Source organism: Diplotaxodon limnothrissa, linkage group LG8 (genome assembly GCF_057381915.1).
Source record: "Diplotaxodon limnothrissa isolate DT_005_m linkage group LG8, D_limnothrissa_male_GT1.1, whole genome shotgun sequence".
Taxonomy (NCBI): Eukaryota; Metazoa; Chordata; class Actinopteri; order Cichliformes; family Cichlidae; genus Diplotaxodon; species Diplotaxodon limnothrissa.
Window position 1 is genome coordinate 12,508,659 of NC_140603.1, and position 19,656 is coordinate 12,528,314.

At 38.6% G+C, this 19,656-nt stretch overlaps 2 protein-coding genes across 2 annotated transcripts in view; one reads left to right on the forward strand and one right to left on the reverse strand.

Annotated features, from left to right (window-relative positions):
* Positions 1-1,829, reverse strand: part of LOC146626401 (cytohesin-3-like) — a 32,727-nt gene extending 30,898 nt beyond the window's left edge. Inside the window, exon 1 of the mRNA XM_085361280.1 lies at positions 1,501-1,829. Within this exon, the coding sequence (XP_085217406.1) occupies positions 1,501-1,519 (19 nt within the window). The 5' untranslated portion in view covers positions 1,520-1,829. The remainder of the gene's footprint in view (positions 1-1,500) is intronic.
* Positions 1,830-13,581: 11,752 nt separating this feature from the next.
* Positions 13,582-19,387, forward strand: LOC146626402 (ras-related C3 botulinum toxin substrate 1). The gene is made up of 6 exons (XM_085361281.1): positions 13,582-13,850; positions 15,733-15,804; positions 15,970-16,087; positions 16,611-16,673; positions 17,077-17,236; positions 18,016-19,387. Exons 1-6 carry the CDS (start codon positions 13,816-13,818, stop codon positions 18,144-18,146), a joined length of 579 nt encoding a protein of 192 aa, XP_085217407.1. The 5' UTR covers positions 13,582-13,815; the 3' UTR covers positions 18,147-19,387.
* The last annotated feature ends 269 nt before the right edge of the window (positions 19,388-19,656 follow it).

Sequence of the window (19,656 nt, forward strand, 5' to 3'; positions counted from 1 at the left end):
GATGGATGCTCATATTAAACAGTTTCAAATAATGGAGTCAGAGTGTGTATAAGTAGTCCTTGTAAAGCAAGAGCTCAGCTTTCAGACTGCTGTAAATGTTCAGCTCATGTGTTTCTTTTCAACTCTTAACACGTTGATCTCAGGCAAACAGCTCTGATTGTTTGAGAGGGGCAGCCAATACGAAGGAAGCTAGCCTAAATGGAGACGCGCTAAAGAATGCCTGTTTCAGACAGAGAATGGAGAGGATTTTTAAGCGTGAATCATGCAAAGCTACCCGAGTGGAATTCAAATAAAATTGAACACGGACATCAGCTAAAGGGCATACTGACTGGAACATTTGGAAATATCTGTGTCATCTATATCACTTTCATTCAAATTCAGGGCAGAGCATGAAGCTTTCCTTATATTCAGGTAATTCAAGCATGACACCGATGAGGGTAAAAAAGAAAAAGTGGAAGTTCAGAGGAACGCCTCTCCTGCCTCTACTAATCTCACAGTTTAACCGCCAAACTGTTATCAGACTATATCCATTTGTTTACACTACATTGTATTCAAGGACTTCAGGCCAGAAGACGGTTAGGATTATCTGCTTGGAAGCATCCCGTATGTGTGTCGCTCGCCACCATCATTTAATAACCAACTCAGAGCTGCAGCCACCATGTGTGGTAATCTGGGTTATGTTGCACTCGCCTGAACTGGTTGAATTCATTCAGCTTTAAAACCAAAACCCACCATCAGGACTGCATTATACTAGCTTTAATACCCAAGTCAGGACAGTCAGCGCACACTGGATATCACTAGTGAGCTCATCATGCTTAATTTCCACCTACATCAAGATCAAAAATGTAAATCTTGCATCTAATTCAATAATGAGCATTACAGTATTTCATTTTACTACAAGATCTAGCAGTAAAACTTCAGACAGAGTTTAATCAAATGTGCAATGGGTGTCACTATCCTAAAAAAACCCCTAATTTTTAAACACAGAACTGCTCATGAAAAAAGAACATTTAACAAGAAAATGCACTATCCTCCATATGGAAGGGTGCCTGTCAGATATCTTATCAATTTCCACCAGTTTACAGGCTTCACATGGCGCCAAGAGATAGTGAGAGATACTTCAAAGCAAAGCAGAGAGACATCAAACAGATGGAAAAGAAGCATGCAGGGAAAATTTTGCTTTGTGTAGCTTTTTTCCACCCTTCTTTCCTGATTTCTGCCAAGATCAGGATCTCACCTGCGATGAATGAGGGCATGCAAATCATTACAGGGCTGCCCTATATCTGAAAAACGCTCTTTTATCAGCAGGTATGTATTATCAGGGTACACGGCGGCCGACCGTGGAAGACTGGGAATGTCTAAACAAGACAACCTCATGTCTTCGCGCATCCTTGCGTCCTCGCACACATCCATCCATACCGTCCTCTCCGTGTCCCCCTCCCCTGCGCGCAGACTGAGAGGGAGAGAAAACCAGTGTGGGAGAAAGGAAAACAGCCTCACCGTGATTGTCTTCGTCCATACCAGCGACCTGGCACTTCCAGCAGAAGGTGTGAAACCTCGCGGGAAATTCTGTTTATCTGTCTTTACCGGGATTTTCTTTCCGTCCACTGACACATAGGCGACGCCGGCGGTGTGTTGACAGATGGAGGAGTGGACCGGTGAGCAGATGTCAGCGGCAAAATTAACAGAAAACAAAAAAGAAAAAAGGGAGAAGAAGGGAGGGAGGTGAGGAAGAAGCCTCCTTGTATATTAAAAGAAGCTCTTTAATTGCACGAGTGAGGTGAGACGATGAGATGTGAGGCAGCCGCTTTCTTGTCCCTCTGCTCCATCCTCAGCTGCTCCGTCTGCGTTCACACCAGCGACACTGCAAGAGCGACGTCATCAAGGCCCGCCCCCCAAAAATAACACCCCCCACACCAACGATACATTACACTACACACAATGTAACCGGCGCTTACTGATTAACCAAACAAAGTAAAATGAGTGATGTGGGGTATTTAAATCAAGCAAAATAATTGTAAAGCATTGTGATATTTAAAGTGAAATTACTCACTCAAATAAGAAAGAAAAAACACAATCCCTGCACGTGATTTTTTTTTATGTAGATTACTATTATTCTTGCAATTTCTTTCAAGGTTTTTTCCAAAAAAAAAAAAGAAAGAAAGGAAAATGGTAAGAAATTCCCACAAAAGTTAGATTAAATTGAATCCAGTTTTCTTTATTTAGCGCCAAATCACAACAACAGCTGCCTCAACTGCTTTACATTGTAAGGTAAAGGTAAAAATTTTTAATAAATGACAAATTAAAAAGGCATGAACATTTTTTTGTATCGAAAAAATATCGGGGGGGCAGCATGGTGGCTCGGTGGTTAGCACTGTTGCCTCACAGCAATAAGGTCCTGAGTTCAATTCCACCATCAGGCCGGGGTCTTTCTGTGTGGAGTTTGCATGTTCTCCCCGTGTTTGCGTGGGTTCTCTCCGGGTACTCCGGCTTCCTCCCACCGTCCAAAGGCATGCAGCTTGTGGGGATAGGTTAATTGGATAATCCAAATTGCCACTAGGTGTGAATGTGCGAGTGAATGTGAGTGTGAATGGTTGTCGTCCCTATGTGTTAGCCCTGCGACAGACTGGCGACCTGTCCAGGGTGTACCCCGCCTTTCGCCCTATGACAGCTGGGATAGGCTCCAGCGCCCCCTGCGACCCTGAAAAGGATACGCGGAAGCGGATGGATGGATGAAAAAATATCGAACCGTGACACCAAAGTATCGAACCGAACCGTGAATTTTGTGTGTCGTTGCACCCCTAACATATATATATAGTGGATATTTGGATTTATTTAATCTTGTACTTTTTATTATACGTTGCACAATGAGTTGCTTTACAAATTAAAAAATAATGACTTACAGTTCATTTAATTCCACATGGATTTAACGCACATAACTGGCTGCTGATTATAAATAAGTCCCCCGTTTTACCATATCAGCTAAAGAACTTAATGGAAATACTAATTGTTGCCCTTCCTAATGTAAATGCCTGATTTTATTAAACATGTACATCTTTGTTATCAGTTTGATGTACAGTTAAATGGATCATTTATTAACAGTTTCTCTGAACAGTCATGTAACTCCAGTGTTGTTGATGCAGTGATGACTTCAGCAGTGTTAGATTCACATGACTACCCAGAAAAACTGTTTGTATCATTCAAAATGAAAACATTATCCAAGCGAGGATGCAGCATATGAATTATACACTATGTGGAGACTATTGAGACTATTTATGACCACAAAAAAAGCTCAGTTGGAGATTAACCTCATTAATCAATGATGTGAAGATAAACCAATAAGAAACATGTCATAGGCGTTGGATTATGGATCATGGATTGTTGTTTTATCCCTTAAAACTAGTTAGTTCACATTATAGTTCATAATAAGGTGATTACATCATATCATATCATTTTATTTAACATTATTGATTTGGCCAGATGTTTTCCCGATGTATTTATTTGCATCAATTACAAGATCAGTGGTTAACTTGTGAGAAAAGTCTAAATATCTGTTTTAAAGGTGCTTTTTGCACTCGACCTACAGTGGGGCAAAAAAGTATTTAGTCAGCCACCGATTGTGCAAGTTCCCCCACTTAAAATGATGACAGAGGTCAGTAATTTGCACCAGAGGTACACTTCAACTGTGAGAGACAGAATGTGAAAAAAAAATCCATGAATTCACATGGTAGGATTTGTAAAGAATTTATCCGTAAATTGGGGTGGAAAATAAGTATTTGGTCACCTCAAACAAGGAAAATCTCTGGCTCTCACAGACCTGTAACGTCTTCTGTAAGAAGCTTTTCTGTCCCCCACTCGTTACCTGTATGAATGGCACCTGTTTGAACTCATCATCTGTATAAAAGACACCTGTCCACAGCCTCAAACAGTCAGACTCCAAACTCCACCATGGCCAAGACCAAAGAGCTTTCGAAGGACACCAGGAAAAGTATTGTAGACCTGCACCAGACTGGGAAGAGTGAATCTACAATAGGCAAGCAGCTTGGTGTGAAAAAATCAACTGTGGGAGCAATCATCAGAAAATGGAAGACGTACAAGACCACTGATAATCTCCCTCGATCTGGGGCTCCACGCAAGATCTCATCCCGTGGGGTCAAAATGATCATGAGAACGGTGAGCAAAGATCCCAGAACCACACGGGGGGACCTGGTGAATGACCTGCAGAGAGCTGGGACCAAAGTAACAAAGGTCACCATCAGTAACACACTACAACGGCAGGGAATCAAATCCCGCAGTGCCAGACGTGTTCCGCTGCTGAAGCCAGTGCATGTCCAGGCCCGTCTGAAGTTTGCCAGAGAGCACATGGATGATACAGCAGAGGATTGGGAGAATGTCATGTGGTCAGATGAAACCAAAGTAGAACTTTTTGGTATAAACTCAACTCGTCGTGTTTGGAGGAAGAAGAATACTGAGTTGCATCCCAAGAACACCATACCTACTGTGAAGCATGGGGGTGGAAACATCATGCTATGGGGCTGTTTTTCTGCCAAGGGGACAGGACGACTGATCCGTGTTAAGGACAGAATGAATGGGGCCATGTATCGTGAGATTTTGAGCCAAAACCTCCTTCCATCAGTGAGAACTTTGAAGATGAAACGAGGCTGGGTCTTCCAACATGACAATGATCCAAAACACACCGCCCGGGCAACAAAGGAGTGGCTCCGTAAGAAGCATTTGAAAGTCCTGGAGTGGCCTAGCCAGTCTCCAGACCTCAACCCCATAGAAAATCTGTGGCGGGAGTTGAAAGTCCATGTTGCTCGGCGACAGCCCCAAAACATCACTGCTCTCGAGAAGATCTGCATGGAGGAATGGGCCAAAATACCAGCTACTGTGTGTGCAAACCTGGTATAGACCTATAGTAAACGTTTGACCTCTGTTATTGCCAACAAAGGTTATGTTACAAAGTATTGAGTTGTATTTTTGTTATTGACCAAATACTTATTTTCCACCCTGATTTACGAATAAATTCTTTACAAATCCTACCATGTGGATTCATGGATTTTTTTTTTTCACATTCTGTCTCTCACAGTTGAAGTGTACCTCTGGTGCAAATTACTGACCTCTGTCATCATTTTAGGTGGGGGAACTTGCTTTATTTACAGTGGCTGACTAAATACTTTTTTGCCCCACTGTATATACCTGCCTCAATGTTGGTGATGCACGCATGACGACACCTTTGAGGGCTCACCGCCAAAGGAGTCTGACTCACTGAGGATTTTCCAGCAAAGCCATGCCAGCAGTCCAACTGCAAAGAATATGAAATGCATATGAAAGTGCAAAACCCAGAGCTCAGGAAGGGAGTTGTTGCTGAGGACACATTGTGCAGAACTACAGGGGCACAATGGAAAAAAGCTACAGAGCAGGAAGTGATGTGATGGGCCTGTCCTCCTCCACCCTTGCAGCATTATGAAATCTGACCTCTTTCAAAGTGAAGGTTCAATAACAAACAGCAACCATATCCACGGTGACTGAAATATTTGGGATAATAATCCATGAATGTGAGCACAAGCTTGCAGCATGCAAGACTTAAACTCTCATTAACTACAAAGCATGCAGAGTGGGAGAGTGAAGACACACGTGTTTAATTTGGAAATAAACATAGTGGTGGCACAATATATACAGTTTATGACTATAACATGGGAGCTTATTTGGAGGCAGTGGCTTTTTTTTTTTACCACTAACGGTTTCTGCGTTAGTATGCAAGCACATGCACAAATACACTTTTTTTTTTGCTTTTTTTTTTTTTTTAAATTGTATTCCCAAAGGCAACTTAAAGTTGTGTTTTGCACATTTTAATAAATCGCTGGACCTTTTCTCCACTTTCCTTCCAAAATATAATGAAATGAGGGGCAGCTCAAGACTTAGGCAAGTAATAAAAGTTAAATTATAGTAAACATTAAAACCTGATAAGCTACTTTCAGCTTATATTTTCAGTAGTTCTACTTTACTTCAGTAACTCCTGCTTGCTTTGTGGGTTTGTTTCATGAAGACGTGTGGAGGAAACATCCAGGCCTGAAGTAAAAGCACCATAATGCTACAAAGGTTTCATTCACTTGAAAAGTTTGCAGTTTGGAACATCACAAGAGCGATGTAAGGAACATGATTTATTTTCAGTCTTTTGTTCAGATGCTTTTTTGTACTGCAAGAAGAAAAATGAACTTGTTGAATGCCACACCTTTAGTATACCAAGAGTCTGATAATTGCAAGTCTTTTGTTCAGTCAAACCTTGAGCTATAATAGAACTGTTACTGGAAAGCCGAGTAAAACTCCCGTGCTTAGTTTCCCTTCTGTGGCATAATCACAGTAAACTTCTCCTGATTTGAAAATCCCTCTGCTGGCTGAACAGCTGACATAAATCATGCCTGCATTCATTGTTTCATGCCTCAGCAATGACGTCATTGTTACCAAGTAGAACAAACACGTACACATACTTCCAATCACAGCAGATTTATCTATGATATAATGGATCTATGAATCTGAGTGGGGTAACGTTTCATTCTAATACAAACTTAAAGCTAAATCACTCTCTACATATTTGATATCTGACCTGAATAATATCAACACTCTTGACACACAGTTTAATCTACTAGAAATACAAACATTTAACATATATGCACACATTCATTTATTCCCAGAGTTAAGTATCTGGAAATACTCATTATTTCAATTTGAAGAATGGGTTTCCGTCTTGTGATCTGATCGTATGTTTCTAATCGTGCTCTTTCCAGAAAATAAAAAATGAACAGTTACTTCATTTCCTCATTCCTCACTTCAAATTAAAGACAGACCCTACTTGTTGAGCAAACTACACTTCTCTTCCTAAAAATAGTAATTTAATGGCCTTCCTTGTTTTCCCACTGCAAAGCTCATGGAATAAACAGATACTGAGTCCACAGCGTGGGTAGCTGTAATTAATTTGTAGCATGTTTCCCATGAATTCCTCACTCCCCCTCAGAGGCATGCTTGTAGTCAGATGTTAGAGTTTTCATACAAACCTTCTTGAAGAAACTTGAGGACTGAATAATTGGATATGTGACAGTTTCGGCATATTTCTCTTTAACTAGTATTCCTGGCTGTGACAATAAGCAGGAATGCAGGGAGGTGACAGCCATAGGTTTGGGAATCATCCTGTCTTGCATGCAGATGTCCGGACTGGAACAGGAAGAGGCTCCATTTCCAGCTTCATTGAAACCAAATGGGTGGACTCAAGCAAGAGCTTCCTTCAAATCACTGAAGCTAGACTTCATACATCTGCTGTTTATGGTGTACACTTTGTTTTGAATAATTTGGAATACTTGGAAATGGAACATTTGTCTTCCAGAGGTGTGCCTAAAAATACTTTGTGAGTCATCTCAAATTTCTAGCGAATTTAAAATAGAAAGAGACAGAAAAAGTAAGAGTCAGTCTTTCCTTGCCCTAGCATTCTCATTTTTGTTGACTCATAAAGTTGGCCCCAGTCGGTCATCACACTTGACTTCATTAAAATGTAGTTATGCATTTTGTTTTTATTTCTTTAGAAGCCAGAAAAAAAAAAGCTTTGCATGGACGCACATCCTGTAAGGCAACTTGTGTCATCTGCATTAAAACATCATGTGCAGGGTCATCAATGGGTGCACGCATGCAAGAGTTGTCCTTTTTGTGATGTTTGTGGACGCGTCAATTTAAACTCTTCAAACATCAGTTTATTATAACTTTGTAAATGTGTTACTGTTTCACAAAAAAAGAAATATAGAGAAATCATTTGGGGATGTTCTTACTGTTGGTAATGTAGACATTGTCAGGGGTTTGTGGTTTGGTTGCTAATATTATAACTTTGTGTGATGGTCATGCACACATGCTAGGAGATCAAGTTTAAGGTGGGTATGATGGCATTCTCAGATGTGCTCATTTAACCAGATCACCATGCTGAAGTATGCTACGTACCACTAAACCATAGACTGTATATGAATAATAGACATAGCTAAATGATCAACATTATACAGTACATAAAGGTTCAACTATATACATGCACCCCTACTAATATTTGATCCAAGGTTTTGGCAGTCATCAACAAGCTTCTGTCATAATTCTGACTGGATGTTTGATCACACATCTTAGCAGAATTTGTAAAGTTCATTTAAACTGGCCGGTTTCCCGGCACAGACTCATCTTTTCAGTGTATTCCACAAATTTCCAGTGTATTCCACAAACCACCGACCTTTGGGAAGGCCATTCCAGTATATTAATGTTAGTCTGCTTAATCCGTTCCAAAACCATTTTAATATGTATTCGGGATCATTGTCCTGGTGGAACATCCAACTGTGTCCAACTTACAGTCGTCTAGTGTCATGATCCTAAGTCTGTGGCCTCACTCCTCTTAGAGTCCCTTGGATTTTCCCATTGTTCTGAGCATTCAACCCAATATCACGGCAAAAGGTGTAATAAACACATCAGTCCACAGTGTCCATTTCACACTTTATTAACATTACTACCACATTTACAAGTGTAAATGTACACATTAGCCGCCTAGCTTGATCATTTCTGATGATTAAGGACCCTGGAATGTACTTAATATATAAATCTATCAATTGTAATCAGTAATGATCACTAGTTAATAGGTTAATAGGCCTCATCCTTGTCAAGTTCAAGACATCGTGGAACCTTCAGAACCACCAAGTTCTTGTTTTTTAAAGTTATACTAGATGTATGCTTTACAATCATTTCACCCTGGAAAAGAACAGTTCAAAGAAATCAAGTAACGATGACATTCATGTCCATGATGAGTGTATGTAAACTTCTGACCACAACTGCACCTCTGGCAATAAAACACACACACACAAAATCCCATGACTAATCCACATTCACCCTCAAAAGTTTTTCTCCAGGAAGTTGTTGACTTTTTTCTTTTAGCTTACAAACTTTTATGCCCTGAACTTTTTGTTGCTCTGAAGAAGAAAATTACAAGTCAGCAACGCTGTAAGCTGCTTCCTGACCCATACTGATATAATGAGGCATAGGTTGAGCAATGTAGCTCCACGCTTTTTCTATTTTTAAGATAGAAAAATGCTGATTACTGAGCTCTGTTAGGTAAGTAGTGGGATTTTAGATCCCTGAAAGTGAGATTTACAAATGAAAGTGATGAAATGTTAAATGTAATTAGGCAATTAGTGAGTGCACTGCATTTGATTCATCACCTCCTGTGTTTCGGTCTACCACTGCAATGACCCTGCTTATCAATGTCTGTCATCAGATACAGAATTTATCTTCTTCAAACACATATTTTGTTTCATTTGTATCATTTGGCTTTGAACCTGCTGAGTTTCTTAAGAATTCCTCAATCCTGTGAAAACCATCATGAACTTCCCCCACACATTCCTGCAAATCCCAACACACAAGTAATGTGACACACTTCCTGTCTGACAATGGTGGAGAGACTGAAGCAGGCAAAGCTGGTGAAGGCCGGAAAAGAAACCGGAGAAAGAGAAATGCACACACACCGAATGAGAGAGAGGGGACAAAGGGAAACACGTGGGACGTCTTTCCAGCTGGGAGCAAAGCTCTGCAGTTTTTCTGTTGTTTGAGCAGACACAAGCTTCCCATCACATCCACCCCTGCAACATGTGACTCACCAGGACATTTGATTGTAAAAAACTCTGACTTGTATTTGATTGTTAAAATGTAATTGCATAGTTAAAAGATGGGTGTTTTTTTTAAAGAAATGGGACTGGACATTTGCAGGGAAGTCCCCTTTCATCTCACGACTAAACCATGCACATGTTGCTTGTCATACTTCAAAAGCGCTGCTTATTTTTAGGGAGCTTTCCATCTGCTGCCACTGGCTAATAAACAAGGTGCACAGCACTGCCTGAAGCCAAACTGAAGGAAAACATGCATCCTTCTGTTAAAGCTCGACATCCAGGTGGAGAATATGCTAGAGGAAGCCTTCGGGAAGCACCTAGAGGAAGGTTTCAAAGAATAAAGCAGAGTTTATTTCTGTTTCTAACACATTGTCATGGGGGGATTTGCTTCATAGACTTGTGCTGTAAAAAAGTAAAGTTATGAAACCGAACTATGAGCTCCAAATGAACATTTGCAGTGACTTAATCAGAGTTGCAGTCGCAGCTAAATTTTTGGAAAGTCCATCATGAGCTACTGAATCATTTATGTAGGTTATCTCCTGTCGCTGTGGCATAGGCTTACATTGATCATGTGGGAAGGAGAGATAGCAGCAGCAGCAGCAGCACAAATGGCAAATCCTCAGCTGGGATCAGCCATCTGCTTTATGTGCTCAATTCAGCTGGAATGAGGAAATCCAGAGAATGTAGCTTTTACTTCATTTAAAATGCTGAATTTTCCCACATTGTGTGATTCCCCACATGCACCATTGCAAGCTATACTCAGGCACTTGAGTGATGACTACGTGCAGACTGTCAATATGATTCCTATGCAAATGGCAACACCATGAAAAGGGTCATTAAATCTCGGTGCTTATTAGACAGCATAATGATCTGATGATATGTCTCTCTGAGCAGCGGTTTGAAGGAAGATGCATATGGACTGATGGCATAAAAAAAGACTTGGAGGCTAAGTTCATGAATAGTTTTTAAAACCTCCCTAAACTCAGGTGTTACAGCAAGACAAGGCCAAAACAGTCCCAATGATAAAACCCTCACATCTTTATTAAAGGTCGGATGTTAAAGGTATAAAAAAAAATCACCCAAAGTTGACCATGAAGAAAACAGATACTGTATTCTATAGTGTAAGTAATGATACATCCCTACCGCTGTCAGTGAATGCACCGGAGATCAGATTACAGTCTTAATCTTAGGTTTTATGTGATCTGCTTCATTGCACAAGTCAACCACATCGGCTTTTCGTTGCAAAACCGCAAAATCTAAATGAGATGATAAAATATAGACAGAGTTTAACTTTCAGGGAAATGCTACATTTCTTTTCAGCTAGATAAGAAAATTACTTCAACTGTCATGCCAGTTGCAACAGTAACATTGCTGTAAAAGAGAGAGAGAGAGAGAAAAGGAAATGTGTGCATTTTAATGTACCTTTCTTTATGAATACACTTGGGTGCTATAAATGATCATGACTTTAAAGTCTCAGATGGTTATTTTAGGTAAGTTTATTAAAACGTTTTATTGTTGGGGATGCATGATGCTGTTTCCAGTGTTTATGTGACTGTGTTAATGTTTAGCTAGCAATAGGACAATGTTCATTGAGCCAATGTTCATTGCCCAAAAAGTACAGGAACTGTGTGACATAAGTAAGGAGATTGTAACAGGAACATAATAGAATAATGGTATAATGAGGGGACAAATCCATTATGATATTAGAGTGTAAAGCAGTAAGAATACAGTAGATATGCAAGAAAATAGCTTTTCACCTTAATGCAACTTTACAGGTTTTTAAAAAAATGTGAGAAATGTGGTGAGAGTAAATTAAAAAAAATATCTAAATTTATATTCAAAAAGCTCAAATACTGTAAGATCCAGTGTTGCTAAAACTGCCTTTACTGGTAATATCACTTGAACAGACTCAAAATATTAACAACATGCTGCTAAACTAGATGCAAACATTAAAAAAGAAACTATTATGAAAAAACTTTGTGCTGTGTAAAATTCACAGTAAAACATTAAGAACAAATTTTCTTTGTGTTTTTTTTCTTCATTAGGATGCATGAGTACAACCTCGGGGAAGATTTTCTTCATTCATTTTGTCAGTTTGACATACAGTAATCACGCAGTGTGACGCCCCTCTGCTGTGTTTTACAGCCTCCCCGTTGTGATGGCGACAGGCCTGCTTATCCTTCATTAATCTCTCCCCCCTCCTTCTCCCCCTCACTTAATGGTGACGTTTATCCTATTAATGTGTTGTTTGCCGGTAAATCTCCCCCAAAACATAATCCAGAGACATGGTTAGTAATGTGTGTGAGCGGGGACATGGTTGCCTTGGAGTCTGTGATTAGTTAATGGACACAAAATAAATGTCAAGAGATGATGCTCAGAGACGCTGAGAGAAAGAGAGCGATCTGTGATTCTATTATACTTTTCCCCAGTGGCAACGAAAAAATCAGCACTACTGGCTTCCCTTTCACAGAGCTACAAAGATGTACAATACTGCCCCCTGCTGTGTGCATGTACAACTGCAGTTTGATTGTACCACGTTGATGAGTAATAAAAGTGTTCAGGCCCTTAAGTAAAGACAGCAATGCCACAAGATAAAATAGATCATTACATGTATAAATCAAAACATGGAAAGAAGTACATAATTTTTTTGCTACATTTTGTAACCCATTTAACACACATTCTTCCTTTGCCGATTCTGAAATATTTACTTGTTGTACATGATATTACTGCTTCATATGTACTTATTCCACTTAAGTGTATTTATTTTGATCTCATATTGGCTTTCATTTTATTAAAATCTTTGTTCAGTCAAAATGTAATGTAATTTAATTTATTTTAAAATTATTTCATTTACATATATGCCTTTAATATATATATATATATATATATATATATATATATATATATATATATATATATATATATATATATATATATATGTATGTATGTATGTATTTGATGTATTTCACTCTCTGTTTTTCAAATTTAATTACTGTGACAAAAGAATTCCCCAAGTCCGGGAATTATATCTCATCTTCTCTGTCAAATACACTAGTTCAGGAAGCCTTTTACCTATTAATTTAATGCCCTTTAATTGTATAATGTAGTGGCTGGAAATCAAATATGCCATGCCACAGAAATGGTTTTGCCTGCATCCTCATTTCTTGCCTTTTTCTTTCTTTCTTTCTTTCTTTCTTTCTTTCTTTCTTTCTTTCTTTTTGTTTTGTTTGCATAGAATTTTCATCTCACAAAACAAATTTTATTATTAGTTAATGATAGCCAGAATGAAAATAAATTGCAGGTTTTAAATGATGATTTCGTTGTTTTGTTTTTTTGCGGTTTCTTTGTTTCTTAAACGTATTTTTCACGTGCATGTTGCTAGTTTTATAAAATGACACTGCTTACCCCAGCCAGTTACATTTAACCAATAAAGACAGCAGGAATGCACACTTGAATATTTACATGAATGTGCTTAACTGTCCCTACAGTTATTTAACAACTCACGTTTCTTCAGATATTAAGAGATAGATTGCACTTATTAACCTCTAACTAGACATTGCCGTTATAAAAAGAATTATTCGGCAATATGAAACATTATTATATAGCTAGATGTTATTCCAAAATATTCCAAGTATTTTAACTTTTTTTGCCTTTTTTCCTTTTTTTTCTCCTTACTTTTTACATGACAGTGCATTGCTGCAAAGAATCATATGTTTATGGAGTTTTTGTTATTTTGTCACTTTTTTGGAGGCTGTCACGTTGTTATTTTAACCAGCAGATGGCACATTTTGACTACCATACAATACCCATCTCATGCCTTGCAGGAATCTCCTAGCCTCTGCTTCCAAGTTGTGGGCGTTTTTTCCTTCTCAGTCTTGACTTTTTTTTTTTTTTAGGGTGTTGCCTTTACAACTTTGGAGTTTCACCGGAGTGCTGCTAACAAGGACAGTCAAGTCGGATACGTCCTGTAGCAACATTTAAAACTTTTCGGACCACCGTCGAGGACCCCCCGCTTTGTTTATTCCACACTTTTTCAGACGGTACGGGACCGCTTTATTATAGCCGCTGTTAGCCAGCTAAGCTAACGGACGCCGAGCTGCTGTAACGTCGGCTGAGTCGCCAGAGAGAGAGTCGTTCGATGCAGGCCATAAAGTGTGTGGTGGTGGGGGACGGGTAAGTTAAAGGGCAATTTTATTATCAATTTGAGCTCTTAAATGTTCACAGTTTGAAGCACAGTACGATGTTTTATGGCTGTTTTAGTTGACCCAGTTACCAACAGTTGGCTAGCGGCTAACATGCCTAAGATAACAGCCAACATGAGCGACAGCTGTTGTTGTGCCTGTTCTCCAGCCCAGCTGGGTCAGACAGATTTATCTGCATGCCCCGGTTCGGTGTGACTGAAAGGCTCCACAGCACGTTATTTAGCAGGCATTTCGTTTTTTATAAAGTGTTATGATTAAGTGCTTACATTTGTCTGTTTAAATTATGGTTTTACAACAGCTGTGAAGCTGCCCAAGGCCTTTGAGAAACTTAATTCACTCGTTGTTTGAGGCTTTAAAACAACAAACCACCATTAAAATTCAGCAGAAGCCATTTAATTTTAAATTAGCTGGGTCATTCCTTCTCAATTCCTCATATTTTTAAACATTTTCTGCTCAAACATCTCCGATTTGCCTACCAGTCAGAGTTTGGACTCCCATAGTGGTTGCTGTGAAAATTTAGCTTTATATCTCAAATATTTTTCTGGATATTTATTAAGTTTTAAATGCCCGTTCATCCACTTTCAGGCCTTTTTTTGCACATTGAAATCTGAGTCAATGTTTGAACATGAATATCTCAAAAACTAGAAAAGAAAGGGCCTGAAATTTCCCTTTCCCTACCATAAAAGTGATTCAGCATCCGTAATATGGGACAGATGCACATAGAAGACTGAATATTGGCAAGTTAAAATATTAATATTTGCGCACACACTAGTTAAATAAATAATTAAAATCTTCACATTGCAAACAAAAAAAGGAAGAAAAAATTGTGATAATTTGTCAATAGTGTATATTTGTATTGTTTTCTCATTTTGTTTTATGCTGGATTGAAAAAAAATTTGAATTTTTTTTACACAAAACAAAAATATCACCAATTAGCTTATTTCAAATTGATCAAAATTCTGGAGTATTCAGATGGTACTCTTAATTATTAATACTGATCCAATAATTTGATTAAATATTTGCTAAACCTACAGCCCTGAAGGAATCTTTGAATTCAGGTTAAGTTTACAGTGTTGTTAGAGATATTAAAAGGCGTTTTGAATACCCTTTTTTTCCCGATTTTAAATGTAAAACATGCATTATCAGACTCCTCTAGGGCAGTGTGCTTGCTTACAAAGTTGTTATTGGGTTGGGGTTGGATGTAGAGAAAAAAAATGTCTAGAATAATAGTTGATATATGAAGCAAACATTTCAATTTACTACCAAATTTATATATTGGAATAAGCTTTATGAAAGTGAAAATGTTAAGTGAAATAGTACTTATGCAAATAAAAACATAATGTCTTTACCTGTGCTCAGCACAAAGTTTTATCTAGTAGTTGAGACCTATCATAGTTCACCGTATGACTGGGTGGCATTTAATGATCTGTGTGTGTGTGTGTGTGTGTGTGTGTGTGTGTGTGTGTGTGTGTACAAATTCTCACTTTGTTGAAAATCATGGATCAGATATACTTAGGATTATGATGCATTTCTAAGCCTACAGTTCATTTTGTAATGTATTTGTATGTGCTCTTATCCCCTATACTATACTGTGTGTGTTTTAGATCATATAATATAAAAGCTGTTTCAGGACACTCCTGGGCATAATTAAACTTTTGCGATTAAGACCTGACATCTCTTTGAAAGATCACAACAAAGCCAAAGCAGTAGGTCAGCAGTGGTCATCCAAAGCTAGATCTTTTACATGAAACCTGTAACTCGACATGTTAACCTGTCAAGTAGCACAGTTTCCCCATTCACACATTTCAAGTAAAGTGCTCCACTTCTCATCATTCCCTCCTTCCTCCTCTCAGGGCTGTGGGTAAAACATGTCTGCTAATCAGCTACACTACCAATGCCTTCCCCGGAGAGTACATCCCCACGGTGTAAGTATCACACACACAAAATCCCCCACTGGCCAGCTGAGGTAGGGGTGTCAAATTGACATGTGGCAGTTAATCTTGAACATTAAGTTGCATATTACAGAAGAAAAAAGTTTTGTACGTTTTTGCATAGTTTCAAAAACATTATCCACCTCTCATTCTCTGCAGCTTTGACAATTACTCTGCCAATGTGATGGTTGATGGGAAACCAGTGAACCTGGGACTGTGGGATACAGCAGGACAGGAGGATTATGACAGGCTCAGGCCACTGTCCTACCCGCAGACAGTATGTATACAGGCATATATTACATGTGTTTATCCACTGTCTTGCATAGTTTGGTGTAGCCAGACAATGTTCACTTACCCAGCACCGATTTGGAGTTATTCACTGGCCTCTAATACTCAAGACAGGGTCTGTGCATTCTGCAGAGTAGAGCCTTGTATCCACAGTACCTATACACTGTCTGGAGGATGGCTGGAGGAAGTGAAAAGCAGCTCTTGCTTTTGAAAAGCAGCTCTTGTTTGCCCTCTTTGTCTTCGCAGTCAAGTTGGCCTCTGTGCCAATGACTCGAGTAATGGGAGTCACTTTGTTTACCCAACAGGACCAGCCTGTGTTTGTGTTTATTTGTGAATCCTCACATCTGCATTAGTCAGTCTTATGTTCAAAATGTTCATCCTCAACTGTTATGGTTAATTAGTTCTTACAGTAAGTTTGGGTTATTATTTTCAAAGTTGGAACACAGACGCCTGCACAGCGATAGTGAAGTTCTTAATGTCGTAGTGATTTGTGTCTGTTTTGTCCTCCTCAGGACGTGTTCCTGATTTGCTTTTCACTCGTCAGTCCAGCCTCCTTTGAAAACGTCCGTGCCAAGGTCAGTACAGCATGCTCTTTAATATTAACTTAACTGTTGTCCATGAAATGCCATTCTCAGATCAGCTTGGCTGGGTAATTGTGTTAGTGTGATACATAGCCAGATGATGGTGTGCATTTTTGACACAATTCTAAGTCTAGCTAAAGAAATATGCTTAATTTTAGGATTTTTTTTTTGTCACAATGGTTTCCAAAAAACTATTAAAAAAAATGTTTTAAAAGCAAAATGTAAGTTTTAGTTCAAATGCAGCTCTTTGATGCAATGATCACACTTCTTAAAGGTAACACTGTTTGAAACTGGAAACTGTGAAAGAAATCTGTTGTTTTAAACAATGCACTTGCATTCAGTATCGTCTTTTTATTTAATAATAATGCATGCCAACACTTCTGTCCTCACCCTGCAGTGGTACCCTGAGGTGAGGCACCATTGCCCCAACACACCTATAATCCTGGTGGGAACCAAGCTGGATCTAAGAGACGACAAGGACACCATTGAGAAGCTGAAGGAGAAGAAACTCTCTCCTATTATCTACCCGCAAGGGTTGGCCATGGCTAAAGAAATAAGTCAGTTGTAGCTCCACACTTTGACAAATGCTTCCTTTAAAAAAAAAAAAAAAAAATAATAATAATTTATTGACTATTATTTTAGAGGATGAGGATGCTAGAAGGCAAACTCTGCAAGGGACTATTTTAAATTTGGCAGATTCCTGTTAACTTGGCTGCAGACTGACAGCAGCAGCGACTGGCGTCTGTTTGTTGCTCGTTTGTCGATTCATTGTTGGCATTTCAGGAATATTTATTGACATTTTACACTTGTTACAGTATTTAAGTAGTGACTTTTCTCCTATAATTGTTTTTGCTGCTTTAGAAACAGCATTTTGTTTCATTTTCTTTTTGATGATATTTTTCTCATTTTAATAATAATAATAATAATAATAAGAAGAAAAATAAAAACACTTATTAATTAGCATCTGGACAGGTGTGCCTAATTAAGTGGCTGGCGAGTATATTGTGTCTATTTATAGTCACATAGTAGTTATTTGGAAGAGACCATCTCCTACCTTCCAGATGGAGCCTCAGAAACTAAGCCTTTAGAAATCTGATAAAACTGCGCACAATTTGTTTTAAACTTATAATTCATTATGGCAATTAAAATATTTAACATTTCTATTGCTGAGTTGTTTTTTTCATCATTGATTATTTGTAATTGTGTTTTTATCCATTTCTTTCTTTTCTATTTAGAAACCTCTGCTGCCTTTTGCTGCCTAAAGTGTAGAAGGATCTTAAAATATGTTTTGACTAAAAAAACGAGACTGTTCTTCTTTCCCCTTTTTGTTGACCAGGTGCAGTGAAATACTTGGAGTGCTCAGCTTTGACCCAGCGTGGCCTTAAAACGGTGTTTGATGAAGCCATCAGGGCAGTTCTGTGCCCACCACCTGTCAAGAGAAGGAGGAGGAAGTGCAGCGTGTTGTAACGGGGAGCAGCAAATACAGTCGAAATCAGAACTCGCCTACTTGGAGGGAAGAAGACGGCTGGGTTATTTTCACCCTGTGTCCTTGCTTACATAGAAGCTTTAGTAGATCATCTGAAAGAACTTTACAGATTTAAGGGGTGCAGAAGAGTTTCTGTCAGATCTTTTCTCTGGGTTTGCATCTGTTTAGTCCTTTCAGATGGATGGGAAAGAAGTGATTTTTTGCTAAGGCCTCGGGGAACGGGAGGGCAGGGGATGTAATTGTTGAGCTGGGGAGAGAGGGAGGATTTTACTAAAAGAAAAACAAAAGTCGTCGGTTTTCTCAGACATTGTGAAGAAACACTACCTGAAGGTGAATTTCTCGTGACACTACCGTAGATTTAACACTAAAAGAAGGAAGTTCTGCACGGCACTCTATCCCCTACACACTAAGAGATTCCTGTTGCCTTGATTAAAATTTTAGTTTTAAGAGGTAAAAAGATTTTTTTTTTAGATTTTTTTTTTTAGATTTTTTTTTTTTTTTTTCCTCCATTGGACCATTTTTGTTTACACGTGTCATCCAACTAGAGGTGCTGCGAAAACTCAGCCATCTCTTGCTAGTCCCTCTGTGAACACTTTAATACTGTTTTTACCTGCACAACGTGTCGTCATGCAGTTGTGAAGAAAACCTTTAAACCCTAAAATGACTGCAATAAATTTTTGAAGCTCCTGCTCAGAATAATTGCAAGAGTGCAGTGATCAAACATTAAAGAGACGGTGTCTGGTTAATATTTTTAACATTTAGTTGTCTTGTTCCTCAATGTTTTTTTTCTAAATGTATCCATTGGTCTTGTCTCATCATATGTGAGCACAGTATTTTATGAATGACGGTCAGACATGTGAAGGTGTCTGTGCAGCAGGTCTTGTTTTGCTCTCCTTTATTTTTCCTTTAAAGTTGGGCCCTAGCTTTCACCAAATTTTACCCAGACGATGCTTCTTGCTAGTATGTGATACCCACTGTGTCATAGCCATCATGGAAGTGTGTAACATTTCATTTTGAACCCATCTATTACTGTCTGTTATGAAGCCAGTGAAGTAATTTTTGAAGGTCAGAGCTGATTTGAATGCATTTTGTTTTACAATTAAACTTCAGTAACAGAAAATTTATTATTTTGAAATGATCAAGTTGTGCAATTGCTCCAGGGAACTCAACATTTTATCAGCGTTTCATTGGCACAGAGGAAGTTGGATTTAATTTCTTAATAAATGTGGTTTCATTTTCACATTGTAATTTGCTGTGATTTCTTTTTCTTTTTTTTTCTTCCTTTTTTTTTTTTAAGCAAATTTGTTAAACTCTGTTTTTACATTTTATATGATGCCACAGACATTCTTTTGTCAAGGTAAAGGTTTAAAAATGTTACTATTTCCAATGAAATGCTTTGATTGGAGTAGTCCAAATTTTAAAAAGGGGGAAAATGCCCCATTAACACTCAGTTTTGCTTCTGTACTCCACCACAATGGAAGCGGTGTACAG

What these genes read in the sequence shown, in the direction of transcription:
- LOC146626402 (XM_085361281.1), top strand. Translation starts at nt 13,816, where the DNA reads ATGCAGGCCATAAAGTGTGTGGTGGTGGGGGACGG. An exon ending in GGAGAGTACATCCCCACGGT is followed by an intron (nt 15,805 to 15,969) that starts GTAAGTATCACA and finishes CATTCTCTGCAG; the next exon opens with CTTTGACAATTACTCTGCCA. An exon ending in TTGAAAACGTCCGTGCCAAG is followed by an intron (nt 16,674 to 17,076) that starts GTCAGTACAGCA and finishes CTCACCCTGCAG; the next exon opens with TGGTACCCTGAGGTGAGGCA.